At 43.7% G+C, this 12,145-nt stretch overlaps 2 protein-coding genes and 2 non-coding genes across 4 annotated transcripts; 1 reads left to right on the top strand and 3 right to left on the bottom strand.

The window, feature by feature from the left end:
- trnal-cag (transfer RNA leucine (anticodon CAG)) lies at positions 1 to 83 on the bottom strand. The gene has a single exon. It is a non-coding gene; the product is annotated as a tRNA-Leu (tRNA).
- Positions 84 to 1,623: 1,540 nt separating this feature from the next.
- On the bottom strand, positions 1,624 to 1,706 carry trnal-cag (transfer RNA leucine (anticodon CAG)). The gene has a single exon. It is a non-coding gene; the product is annotated as a tRNA-Leu (tRNA).
- Positions 1,707 to 3,981: 2,275 nt separating this feature from the next.
- LOC114766926 (protein-glutamine gamma-glutamyltransferase 2-like) lies at positions 3,982 to 11,617 on the top strand. The gene is made up of 13 exons (XM_028958302.1): positions 3,982 to 4,099; positions 4,539 to 4,715; positions 5,008 to 5,241; positions 5,521 to 5,639; positions 6,179 to 6,307; positions 6,644 to 6,821; positions 6,929 to 7,067; positions 7,168 to 7,271; positions 7,712 to 7,954; positions 8,041 to 8,307; positions 8,819 to 8,976; positions 9,324 to 9,460; positions 10,030 to 11,617. The coding sequence occupies exons 1-13, from the start codon at positions 4,087 to 4,089 to the stop codon at positions 10,190 to 10,192; spliced, it is 2,061 nt and encodes a 686-aa protein (XP_028814135.1). The 5' UTR covers positions 3,982 to 4,086; the 3' UTR covers positions 10,193 to 11,617.
- exosc6 (exosome component 6) lies at positions 10,407 to 11,359 on the bottom strand. Its single transcript, XM_028958303.1, has one exon. It carries the CDS (start codon positions 11,297 to 11,299, stop codon positions 10,475 to 10,477), a length of 825 nt encoding a protein of 274 aa, XP_028814136.1. The 5' UTR covers positions 11,300 to 11,359; the 3' UTR covers positions 10,407 to 10,474.
- Positions 11,618 to 12,145: the final 528 nt, after the last annotated feature.

Raw genomic sequence — 12,145 nt, 5'->3', positions numbered from 1 at the left:
TGTCAGAAGTGGGATTCGAACCCACGCCTCCAGGGGAGACTGCGACCTGAACGCAGCGCCTTAGACCGCTCGGCCATCCTGACATCTTGCATCGGGCGAACCGGATTTAATTTTTATACATCTAACAACATATTTTAATATTTGTATTTTGTTTTTATGCGCGATTCCTGCTTGCTATTGTGTGAAAATATGGTCACGGTCCAAGTAAAATAGTCCCCGTCTGTAAACCGTGTCGCGCTACACGGAGACGTGTGTTGCCAGATTGGGCAAAATTCGACCAATGTATGTATAGTTGGTGCTGAAATTATTCGGATCCCCTTAAATCCTTCACTCTTTGTTATATTGCAGCCATTTGTTAAAAATGTCCCTCATTAATGTACACAGAGCACCCCATATTGACGGAAAAGCACAGAATTGTTTGCATTTTTGCTAATTTATTAACAAAGAAAAACTGAAATATCACATGGTCCTAAGTATTCAGACACTTTGCTCAGTATTTAGTAGAAGCGGCCTTTTGATCTCTTTTTTAAATCCAAATCTTATTTCCTTCTTCGCGTTTTACCGGGTTTCTTAAATCATCATGAAGTTACGCTCAGCAGCCTGTAGATGGGGACACTTGAATCGTTTTTAAACTGCGGACTACTACAAAATATTCTGATTTCATTGTGTTTTATAATCAATATAGTACATTCAGCATATATAAAACAGTGGCACATTTAAGACTTGACATGGTAAAATACTTATGTGCAGATTCTTCTCCATATAAAAATAACAATAATAATAGCAGCACAGCCATATTGAGTCTGTAGTTCTTCTGAATGTAGAATGCATTTTCTTTATTGTCACTACACGAATGTACAATTAGATTAAAAGCAGCTCCTTTGGTGCAGACTTGAACGAAATAAATAGATAAAGAAAATACAAATATACAAAAATACAAGACAACAGGGGCGAGGAATTACAAAGTGAGTATGAGTATGGTTGTATTGGTGCTCTGAGCCAAGTTGTCAACTTCAGTAGCTAAGATGGTTGGAAATACAACTTGTTTGCTCCATTATGACGTTAGAATAATGTCACATTGTTAACGTCCCTGTGCACTGAATTATTTTTTAATCCTTCAAATCCAACAAATGGATTTTCTTTCACCTCTCTCCACCTTTTGCAGAAAGGTTAAAAGCTAGCCTGCAGTATCATGAGCACCCAGGAAAGAACATGTTATTTTTTTAGTACACCGTAACAAAATTTTAAGATGATTTTACATTTTTTTCATTGTTTGTATATTGTTTCGCTGCACCCCAGCTACACTCCTGCTATCAAACAGTCAGTTTATAATGAAACAGTGCCACAACCCACAACCTTTTTTATACACATTATTAAAAATGTGGTGGCTTTGAGTTGAGCAACTGTGTGTGCATATATTTGTGTGGGATATTTCCAGTTGGATTAATAGGCCTATTTAGGTCAAATATAAGAAGGAGCAGACTGGGTTTGAATTAACTTCTTACAGGTATTTATTATGTCATTATTGTACCTAAGCCTATTGTGCTACGAAACACCGATGGGATAAATGTTTTTGTTTCAATAAGAAAATACTTGTCAGCGGAGGGGGAAAAAAAAGGGTTCTGTCAGAAGTGGGATTCGAACCCACGCCTCCAGGGGAGACTGCGACCTGAACGCAGCGCCTTAGACCGCTCGGCCATCCTGACATCTGGCATGGGGGTATTCAGAAATCGTATTTAATGTTTAAACCCCTAAAAATGTACAAATAATGTTTGTATTGTTTCGCTTTTACATGAGATTCCTGCTTCCTGTTGTGTAATATGGTCACGGTCCTGGTAAAATAGTCCCCGTCTGTAAACCGTGTCGCGCTACACGGAGCGTGTGTTGCCAAGTTGGGCAAAAAAAGCCTAATGTAAGTACGTGTGTAGAAACATTGGTAATTTTTAAAACGAACCGAAGATGATGCTGAATCTTATTCTTCGTATTTCCTAGCTTCTTATTATTTCCTAGTTTCTTATTCGCGTTTTACGGGCTTTCTTTAAAAAGTCATAAAGTGACGCTTAGTAGCCTGTAGATATGGGTATTTGACTGCGGACCACTATAAAATATTTAAATTTCACTAGTTTTTATAATTGATATATTCCATTTTAGAAAAAAACTATACTAAAATACATATGTGTAGTTTCTTCTCCGTGTAATAATAATAGCAGCACAGCCATATTGAGACTGGAGTTCTTCTGACTCCATAAACAAAACGTGTTAATGAATGTACATAAGATGGATCGAAATCGAGCTCGTTTGCTCCAATAAGGCGTTAGAATAATGTCACATTGTTAGCGTCGCTGAGAACAGAATTGTGTTTTTTAATCCATCAAATTCAACAAGTAGATTTCCTCTGACCTCTCTCCACCTGTTGAAAGTAAAGTGATTGTCACTCTGAAGCACAGCTACACCCCTGCTGTTTTAGCATTGAAAAATACACTTTTTTCGTGTGCGCCTGTGTGTTAACTCAGGTGTCTGGCCACCATGTGTTGGGAAAATTTTTTTTCTGCAGACATGTTTACCAGCACCACTAACGCCTTCGAGTTTGTTCTTCTTCGTCTGAAAGTGTCACTTCATGACACAGCTGAAGGGATGAAAGGCTTCATATGTCGTCGTTTATTACCCCAAGAAAATAATTCCGTTTGTCTTCACACTTTTTTCACACCTTCCTTCGTAAACAATAGTACTGTTGATGCAACGAATATGTTCACTGGGGTCACCGTACATTTTTTGGAACCTTCCAAGCACATAGCAGTTAGTAAGGATGATCATTTTCTTCTGTTATAAACATGGAGGAGTACAACCCGGAGGTGAGATCATGAGAAGGCCGTGTATCTACAGGGTTCACAATTCCGAGCTACACCCACACACACAGTGCATAGACAGTGACACACTGGCCTCCAGCCATCTGGGTGGGACAACCCTGGGTGGGACAGGGTGTTTAGTGGGTGCTAGAAGGACAGAGGTCTCTCTATGTGTCAGCTCAGGCAAACACTGGCTCAGCAATGTGGCAGCGAAGTGAGAATCCGCCACCATGTCTGTGATTAGAGAGATTATTGAGAGAGATTATTGTTCACTTTCCATAATACCACAGTCTGCATGTTTCATTTATAGTAACTGGCTCTGCTTAGAAAAGTGATGAACATAAAGTTCCTTCTAATGGTATATAGTAGATAACATTCTGTAATTCAAGGTGGCATCATACTACTCAGATGATGAAACTGCCATTCTGTCATGTAGTGTCATGGTGGCTCGGTACTCAGAAGACAAAACTGTCATATTGTTCAGATTACACATCTGAAGAAACATTATGTGAAATGTGAAATATGTCTATGGCCTGGTCTGTGTCCTAATACATATTAAACTTAATTAAAATGTAGCCCTGGCCAAAAAAATCTGTTGTATTTCTATGATTTTCATGTTTTTCCTGTGATGTCAGTACTAACATTTGGTAAAAACAATGACGCACTGTAATTTTAACAGACTTCCAGACATTTTAAGTGCCAGAAAAAATAAGTTATATATTACTACTCAGAGCATTTGGAAGCAACAATAAATGAACTCTCCAAAATGAATACAAAATACCCAATGGAAGTGCAAAGCAGGGGCAGGAGAATGATGAGGACATTTACGGGAACGCCACAGGTAAAGAGGCCTGGCATCCCAGAAACCCCTACACATCCCAGAATGACTCCAACCAATATCATGTTGAGAATGAGGGAGACATGAGGTGTGCGCAGTTCGTAGTAAATTCTGTTTGAGGAAAATATTGACAGAGCCGGTGCCGCCTGTGCACATACACTGGGCTGCCTTGAGAAATTCTCAGATGCGTGATGTCAGAAGGGTGATGAATGGGTGTATGTGGGGGTGTGAGCGTTACAAGGAATGCCCCCCCTCCAGTATAAATGTGGGGTCCTGCTGCAGACTGAAGTAGCAGGAGGGTGAACACAGATCAAGGAAGCAAAAGGTCCTGTTATACAAAACAGAGCTTAGTTCATAGAGGAGAAGGCTACAAAAAGATTTACTGACTACGACCCCAAGAAGATGGCAAATCACAGTGAGTATTCAGTATTTTCATGGAAGTCATACAGTTACTTTATTTAAAGTGATATATATATTCTAAGATGTGTAAAGTATGCTGTGCATGGTTGCAAATAAAATGGACGTCTGTCATACATTAAATTAAAAAAATTCTAGACATTCACGTGCAGGAGCAGCTTGCACGTAAGGATAGTCAGAAACACATACATAAACATGACATCACATGAACCACAGCATTTTACTATTACTGTCGAGACATGTGCAGTGCCTGACTTGACCACAATTACTCTCATAACTGCCGTTAGAAAGGCAAGCAAAACAATATAGACTTTCATTAGATTGTTTAATACCACTGTACAATGGCTCTTTTTAATTGGTCAGATGTTTGCAGTTTTACAGTGTGGTATGTTGTAAATGTGAAAATAAATGACTGATACCAAGATTTTTTTGTCCAGGTGTGTTCACAGGTGTGGATCTGTGTTGCCAGGCCAACAATCACACCCACCGCACAAAGGAGATGGACGTGGATCGTCTGCTGGTGCGCAGGGGGCAGCCTTTCTCTTTTGCCCTGGAATGTTCTGGCTCTCCGCCCCAGCCTCCAGACCATCAGCTGACCCTGGTCCTGCATCTGGGTGAGTCTTCTGTACACATGATGGCAACAGGGTATTTTTCAGGTTAAGTGGAAATTATGAAAACAGTCTACTAAACATTGCCTTTAATCAAAGTTCTCTGAACTTCTGTACGCGGAGGTTGCATGTGTTGGTGTGGGTTTCTGCAGTGGTGTGTGTCCTGCAGTGGGCTGGCGCCCTGTGCCCAGTGTTCCGGGATGGGTCCCGGCAGCCGCGACCCTGATTATGGAAAATGACTGAGCATGACTGAGTTCAACAAAGTGTGCTATTGTTTCATATTTTTGTGCACAAGCAGGTAGGGAAGGCGAGGTTGTGATAAAGGTGTCTGACTCCAGCGAGGGCCATGGAGGTCAGTGGTGGTTCAGCCAGCAGAGTGCTCAGACTGAGCTGCTGATCACAGTGCACAGCCCAGCCAATGCCCCTGTTGGGCTCTACAAGCTGGCAGTGCTGCTGCTCTCCGCAGATGGTGAAATCCTGGAGGAGATGGCACCTGAGAGTTTCTACCTTCTCTTCAACCCCTGGTGCAAAGGTGAGCTTTTCCAAAATGTACACACACACAAACATGTGTGCTTGGGTGGGCCTGGCAGACTTTGTGCCATTCCCTCATGCTACATTTTTACTCGATGTTATTGGCACTGGAACATTTATTTTCCCACAATGCTTTTGACCATGAACACCAATGTTGCATACAACTCTGAAAGTGTGTGTGTTGTTATGGCCACAGAAGAAGCACAGTAATTTATTTTCAGTATTTCTCACAGTTTTCCTTTACATAATTCAATATTCGATCTTGACGGTTGTGTTACAGCGGATGCTGTGTACCTGCCAGATGAGGAGCTGCTTCAGGAGTACATCCTGAATGAGAACGGCATCCTGTACCAGGGTTCCTGGAACCAGATCACTTCTCTACCCTGGAACTTTGGACAGGTCATACAAGGACACACACTGAAAAACAAATTCTACTAATGGATGCTTTAGGGAATAAAGTTTGTGATGATCTTTCACAACAGGTTCTATTGTTAGCCAGAGAACGTTTGCTTATATTAATAAGAGCAAAAAGATCTCTGGATGGTTTTGCATGGAAGTGGAAACTGGGAAGGGAGTCAGCAATTTTCTCTCAGCACTGGTGACTGGACGGTGGCCTGTGTGAATTGTGACATGTCGGTGGCAGGGGAGGCTCTGTGGTCTGGCCATCCTGGCGAACCTTTTTGGTGGATGTAAGGCATTTCTGTTTAGGGGGTGTAAGAATTTGAAACCACACAAACAAGAGACTGTTCTTCCCCTTATCCAGGGTGCAAGGCCAAATCAGTGGAAGCCAATTCATAAAAACTCCCATAAAAATCTGAAATTTCACAACAAACAACAACTTGTTATGGAGTAGTTGATTTTAAAATAGACATTCAATCTTACTTGAGATTTTGGAGTCTCCACACTCAGAACACAGTGTCTGTTTTTTACATTAACAGTTCGAAAAGGATGTAGTGGACATCTGCTTTGAGATCCTTAACAATTCACCAGCAGCAGTGAAAAACCCAGAGATGGACACCATGAACCGGGCAGACCCAGTTTACGTCAGCAGGACCGTAACAGCCATGGTGAGTCGGCATTGAGAATGTGTGGCCTTTTGCCCTTGTGAGTGACGACATCTTCCCTGCAGGAATTTCATTTAGTAAAACAAGAGTCTAGTTATCGAGTAAACAGACTAAACAAAAACCACTTATTCATGCTGAATTTAATCATTTAAAGGTCTTTGTGTAGATTAATTGTGGTCGCTGCTATTGACAGTTATAAGTAACCACTTATCAACTTTTGAATACATGTCAGTATTGCGTATTCTTCATATTTAACATGTTTTGAATTATTTGAATATCAATTTTGATTCTGCTTTTTAGCATTGATAATAGTTGAAATAATTGTTTTCATCCTGACAGGTAAATGCAAATGATGACCGCGGGGTGGTGTTAGGCCGCTGGGATGGAGAGTATTCGGATGGGGTGGCTCCCACACGATGGACAGGCAGCGTGCCCATCCTGAGACGCTGGAGTGAAGGAGGTGCACAGAGGGTACGCTATGGACAGTGTTGGGTGTTCTCAGGTGTGGCCTGTACAGGTGAGGGTGCTGAACATTAAAAAAGACCCTGTTATGTGAGCACAGACCCAGGTACACACACACAGGAAAACTGCCAGTTGCTGACTGGTTTTGCATGTTGTCTGCAGTTCTGCGCTGTTTGGGCATTCCCACTCGCTGCGTAACCAATTACTCTTCTGCCCACGACACTGATGGCAACCTCACAGTGGACTACACGTTCAATGAGAAACTGGAAAGTGTGTCTACTGGCAGAAAGGATATGATCTGGTAACAACGAAGATTCCTCCCTCCCATTGTTGTTGTGTAGCATAAAGAACACGAACTGTTATATGCACCCATTTTAATATGATCTGGTCGATTCGTACAGGAATTACCATTGTTGGGTTGAATCTTGGATGGCCCGAGAGGATCTTCCACATGGTTATGATGGGTGGCAGACACTTGACCCAACCCCTCAGGAAAGGAGTGATGGTAGGAATCCCCACCTCCCTTTGTAATTCTGTTATTTGTCTTCTCCTGAATACATGTGCAGAAGTACAGTATGCTCCCTTCATTATGTGTCATTTAATAAGCATATTCTTTAGGCCATCTAATTTTATCACCAGTCATTTTAAGTCAACTGGCCAATGAAGGTAACTTGCAACAATCCGCAATAATCGGAACTTTTTACAATACGTGTATACTGTGCATTTTGTCTGCATTGCCATCTGTACAGCACTGATTACCATCTGCACTGACTACAGTCTACACTACAACTATCTGTTTTGTCTGTTTGCATCATTATGTACAATTTCATCGTATATGTAGCATCCTGCTTCAGGGCAATGACAATAAAGGCAATAAATAACTCACTAACCAACCAGAATCGCAATTTGCAAAATGGGAACCATTTCTTTTCCTCCTGGTTGTAGGTGTGTACTGCTGTGGGCCCTGTCCAGTGCGAGCAGTGAGAGAGGGGGAAGTGGGCCTGAAGTACGACACAGCGTTCGTCTTTGCCGAGGTGAACGCTGACCTGGTGTACTGGGTCGTTTACCCTGATGGTCAGCGCACCAAAGCCTCCCTCAACCAAAAGACCGTTGGCAAAAACATCAGCACCAAGAGTGTGTATGGGGACCACAGAGAAGATATCACCGCACACTATAAATACCCAGAAGGTAACACAAATGTCCATAATTAAGTGTATTTAATGTAATGTTGAGTAATTCTAGAAGTCGCCTGAAGATCGCTTTGTCTGTTCTAGGCTCAGTCAAAGAGCGTGAGGTGTATGAGAGGGCGGGGCGGCGGGTCAACCAGAAATACGGCGCTCCGGCCGAACTGGAGCTCTTCATAAAACACGCCCAGGCAGTACACGGCACAGACTTTGATGTGATTGTCGAGGTGCACAATGTGGGCGGCCAGGACACACAGGCTCACCTTACAGTCATGTCCAGCGCCGTCACCTACAATAGTCTTCACCTGGGGGAGTGCCAGAAGAAGACCGCCAGCCTCACAGTGCCAGCCCAGAAAGGTTTGCAACGTTGTGCGTCTATGGGAGCCCATCCCATAGAGACACTGGGGAACCCAGAGGAAGCCCGCACCAATACCGGGAGAGCATTCAGACCGCACACACACAAGGGCCATATCTCCACACTGTGCCATTTAATATATAATGTACTGTGCTTTAATTTACTTTACTTGTCAGGAAAAGTACATGCTAGGGAATTGTTAAGTGCTAGATTAGATCCATTTTTCTTTTTTAATTTTGTGCAGTGTGTGTGCATGTGCATGTGCGTGTGTTAGACTTGTCTGAAATACTTTTTAAACAAGTGGGTTTTCAACTGCTTCTTAAAGGTGGTAGTAGTCTTGGCTAGTCGTGCTCTGTATATTTCACTGTATGTATTCTGGGACGTTTTAGGGATTCTTTAGCTTTTTTCAATCTGTAATATGCATTACCCTGAGCATGGGGTACTAGTCCACATTACACATGTGACAACAAAAACTTTGAACTGAATCCTATACTTTGTTTTTAAATCCTGCAGCTCACAGAGAAGTTCTGAGACTACGATATGACCACTATGGGACTTGCGTGTCTGAGCACAACCTGATAAGGGTCACTGCCCTTCTTCAGGAGAGTGACCACAATCTAATCCTCCAAGAAATCAACATCCATCTGACCATGCCAAAGCTTCATGTCAAGGTAACTAAGAATGTTAGATTCAGACCTAGTTGTCTTTCGGGGTCACCACAGCGGACCAACTGGGGCTTGGGCATTTACATTTACGGCATTTATGAGACGCCCTTATCCAGAGCGACTTACAATCAGCAGTTACAGGGACAGTCCCCCCCTGGAGCAACTTAAGGTTAAGTGTCTTGCTCAGGGACACAATGGTAGTATAAGTTGGATTTGAACCTGGGTCTTCTGGTTCATACGCGAGTGTTACCCACCTACCATGTACAGCCGCATGTGTCTAAAATGCCCAAATGCATTTTAAAACGATGATCATGGGTAAATAGTATTTAATGCCACGTGTATCTGTTCTTCAGGTGGTTGGGGAGCCCGTAGTCTCCCGCAAACTGACGGTTTACATCACCCTTACCAATCCACTACCGGTCAAGCTGACAGGGGGCGTGTTTACAATAGAGGGTGCCGGGTTAACAGAAGCACAGGAAGTTCCAGCGCCGTGAGTGCATTTCCACGTTTCAAAATCCACATCGCAAACACCAATCGCTACATGAAGCTGAGAAGAAAGAGTGCAGACACAACTCACCCCAAAAAAAATGTTGGGCAGCACTAAGGGTTCCAAAGCTTGAATGACATTGGACCACAGCCTCCAAGTAAAAATAACAGAATCTGTTTCCCCTTCAATATTCTGACTAAAGAAGTAAGACATAAACTCCACACACGAGGCCAAAAACAATCTAATTTCAGGGCCACAATCATCCTTACCTCCTCGATGGTTTCCATATGTGGCTGTCAGCAAGGAATGCCGTGAACACACAAGCTTTTGGGCCAGAATAAACCAGTTCACTTTAATAGCACTGGTCCCCGTCATTTTGGGGACTTGTTTGCTGACTTCAGGAAGCGTTCGTGCAAAGACGGCACCGTTTCCCCGCCCCAACAAGGTGGCTTTGTTGTCAGGCTTTTGATCCTCCCAAAGCATTAGGCAGAATAAGTTTGGGGACACTACACCGGACAGCATTATTACAGGTGCTGCGGCCTGTTCTGACCAGTTCCCTCTCATCTCCACAGAAGCGGTATTGGACCAGCCGAAGAGGTGACAGTAAAGTGTTCTTTCAAGCCGAGCCGCCCGGGTCTGAGGAAGCTGCTGGTGGATTTCGACTCTGACCGGTTAAAAGACGTCAAGGGTGCCGCCACGTTAATTGTGCGACAAAAGAAATCTGGACGCGTGTAAACGATTCCTAGCCTGCAGAAAATACGCATTTACACAGATTATGGATTATTATGAATGCAAATAAACATAACCATTCATGTAGGAACATAGAAAACGGTCAAACCTCTGTTTGTGTATTAGCGGTAATAAGTAATGATTGAGCATCTTCTGCATTCACATCTGCACTCAAATAACAGCAACGACAAGGTTTATAACAAAACTGTGCACAATCAAATGAACTTATATCCAACATTTATTACAGTGTTATAATGAAAAGATCCGTGCATATTTTAATAAAACAAGTCAGCTCTCCGGCGGAGGAGCCTTCTTCCGGACACTTTTCAGGAGCGTCTGCTGAACGACGGGGTAGAGTTTGTAGCAGCCCTCCATGCAGGCCCGCGCCGCCTCCACCAGCGACTCGGCGTCCATCTCCCCCTCGGCCTGTAGGCCGGACACCTGGTTCATGGCGGGCATCAGAGCCAGGGTGAGGCGGCTCTCCTTCCCGCTCGGCGACGGGTGCTCGTCGTGCTCCTCCGCGAACGTGGGATCCAGGAGGACGGCATCGCCGCTGCGCCTGGCCGCGCAGCCCATCACCACGTCGTACATCTCGATCCCGGCGTCGGCCAACGCCAGCGACGCGCACGTCACGGCGTGCGCCAGAAAGGCTCCGTCGTTCTCCAGCACCATGACGCACACCTCGATCTGCGAGCGGGGGTACTTCTGCAGGAGGACGCCCGGCCTGAGGCTCTCCAGCAGGAACTGGGACAGGTCCTTCTCCTCGGTCCCCTGGATCCACTGGCCCCTCTTGCGGCAGGAGAAGGGTGCGAGGCGCACGTCCGCCAGCAGCTTGCCGCGCTTCATCTCCGTCTCGTCCCTGCGCTCCGTCTCCCGCGGCCCGTACACGGAGCAGATGACTTTGGTGTTGCCCGCCTCGATGTACGCAGAGCCTTTGGCTTGACTGACGAGTCCGCACCTCGCGAAAATGGCGCGGACGTCCATGTTGCCCCGAGCGCCGTCGCCCGACCTGCGGTCCTCGGCGGCGGCGCATTTCGCGGAGCCGCTCGGGAGGAAAAGGCGAGGAGAAAACGACTCATCCGGACCGCGGATTCGTCTGTGGTCCACCGGCATCGTAAACGAACACACGTGCAGAAAACGACTAGAACTTCCGGGTGCACGACAACAAAAGTCCTCTTCACTTCCGGGACGAAAAAAGCGAAACCAAACACGAGGTGCGTAAGTCAAGTCCGCCATCTGTTGGCCAAATATCTTTATACGTTATTATCGTTATCCATATAAACAGAAATTAAGAGTGGTGTGTGTGTGTGTGTATATATATATATTATATATATGTGTGTGTGTGGGTATATATAAAATTAACATATTAATGATTAATGTATTGTGTCCTCATTTTATTGTAAGATGACACCTAGAAACTAAGCGGGGAAATGCAGCACATAGAAGCATGGAATACTTAATCAGAAAGAAAATTGTGAATTCTTGTTTTTCATACAAAACAACTGGTGTTGTGTAGTTTACGTTATTTAAAAATTAAACCATTTTGGCTTTGCCTTTACTTTTTTTTACTTAGTGTAATACAAAGGTGTTATTACACTGTCTATTATTTTACATGACATATATTTTCAATGTCAATTTGTACTAAAATAAAATTCAACAACTCTCTAATGCTCATTGTCCATTTATTCACATGTACGATCTTTTCCCCCAACATGAGCCACCTCAAATCCAGCAACAGATTGAGAGAAACAATTCATTACGTTATTAAATAAAGCTATTTTTACATAATTTAGTTACATCAAGTGTGTAATTATTATCAAGCAACCAATCATCCACTTTTCATAATTATATCCGTGTTCGTGAAATCCTATTATTTTACGCATACGAACTAATTTGGTCTGTTGCTTATCCCTGAAACGAAATACAATTCCATTCACATGCACGTAGTGGGATTAAATA

Source organism: Denticeps clupeoides, chromosome 17, assembly GCF_900700375.1.
Source record: "Denticeps clupeoides chromosome 17, fDenClu1.1, whole genome shotgun sequence".
NCBI classification, from domain to species: domain Eukaryota; kingdom Metazoa; phylum Chordata; class Actinopteri; order Clupeiformes; family Denticipitidae; genus Denticeps; species Denticeps clupeoides.
Note: the sequence above shows the minus strand (reverse complement) of the source record. Positions and strands in the feature narration are given on the sequence as shown.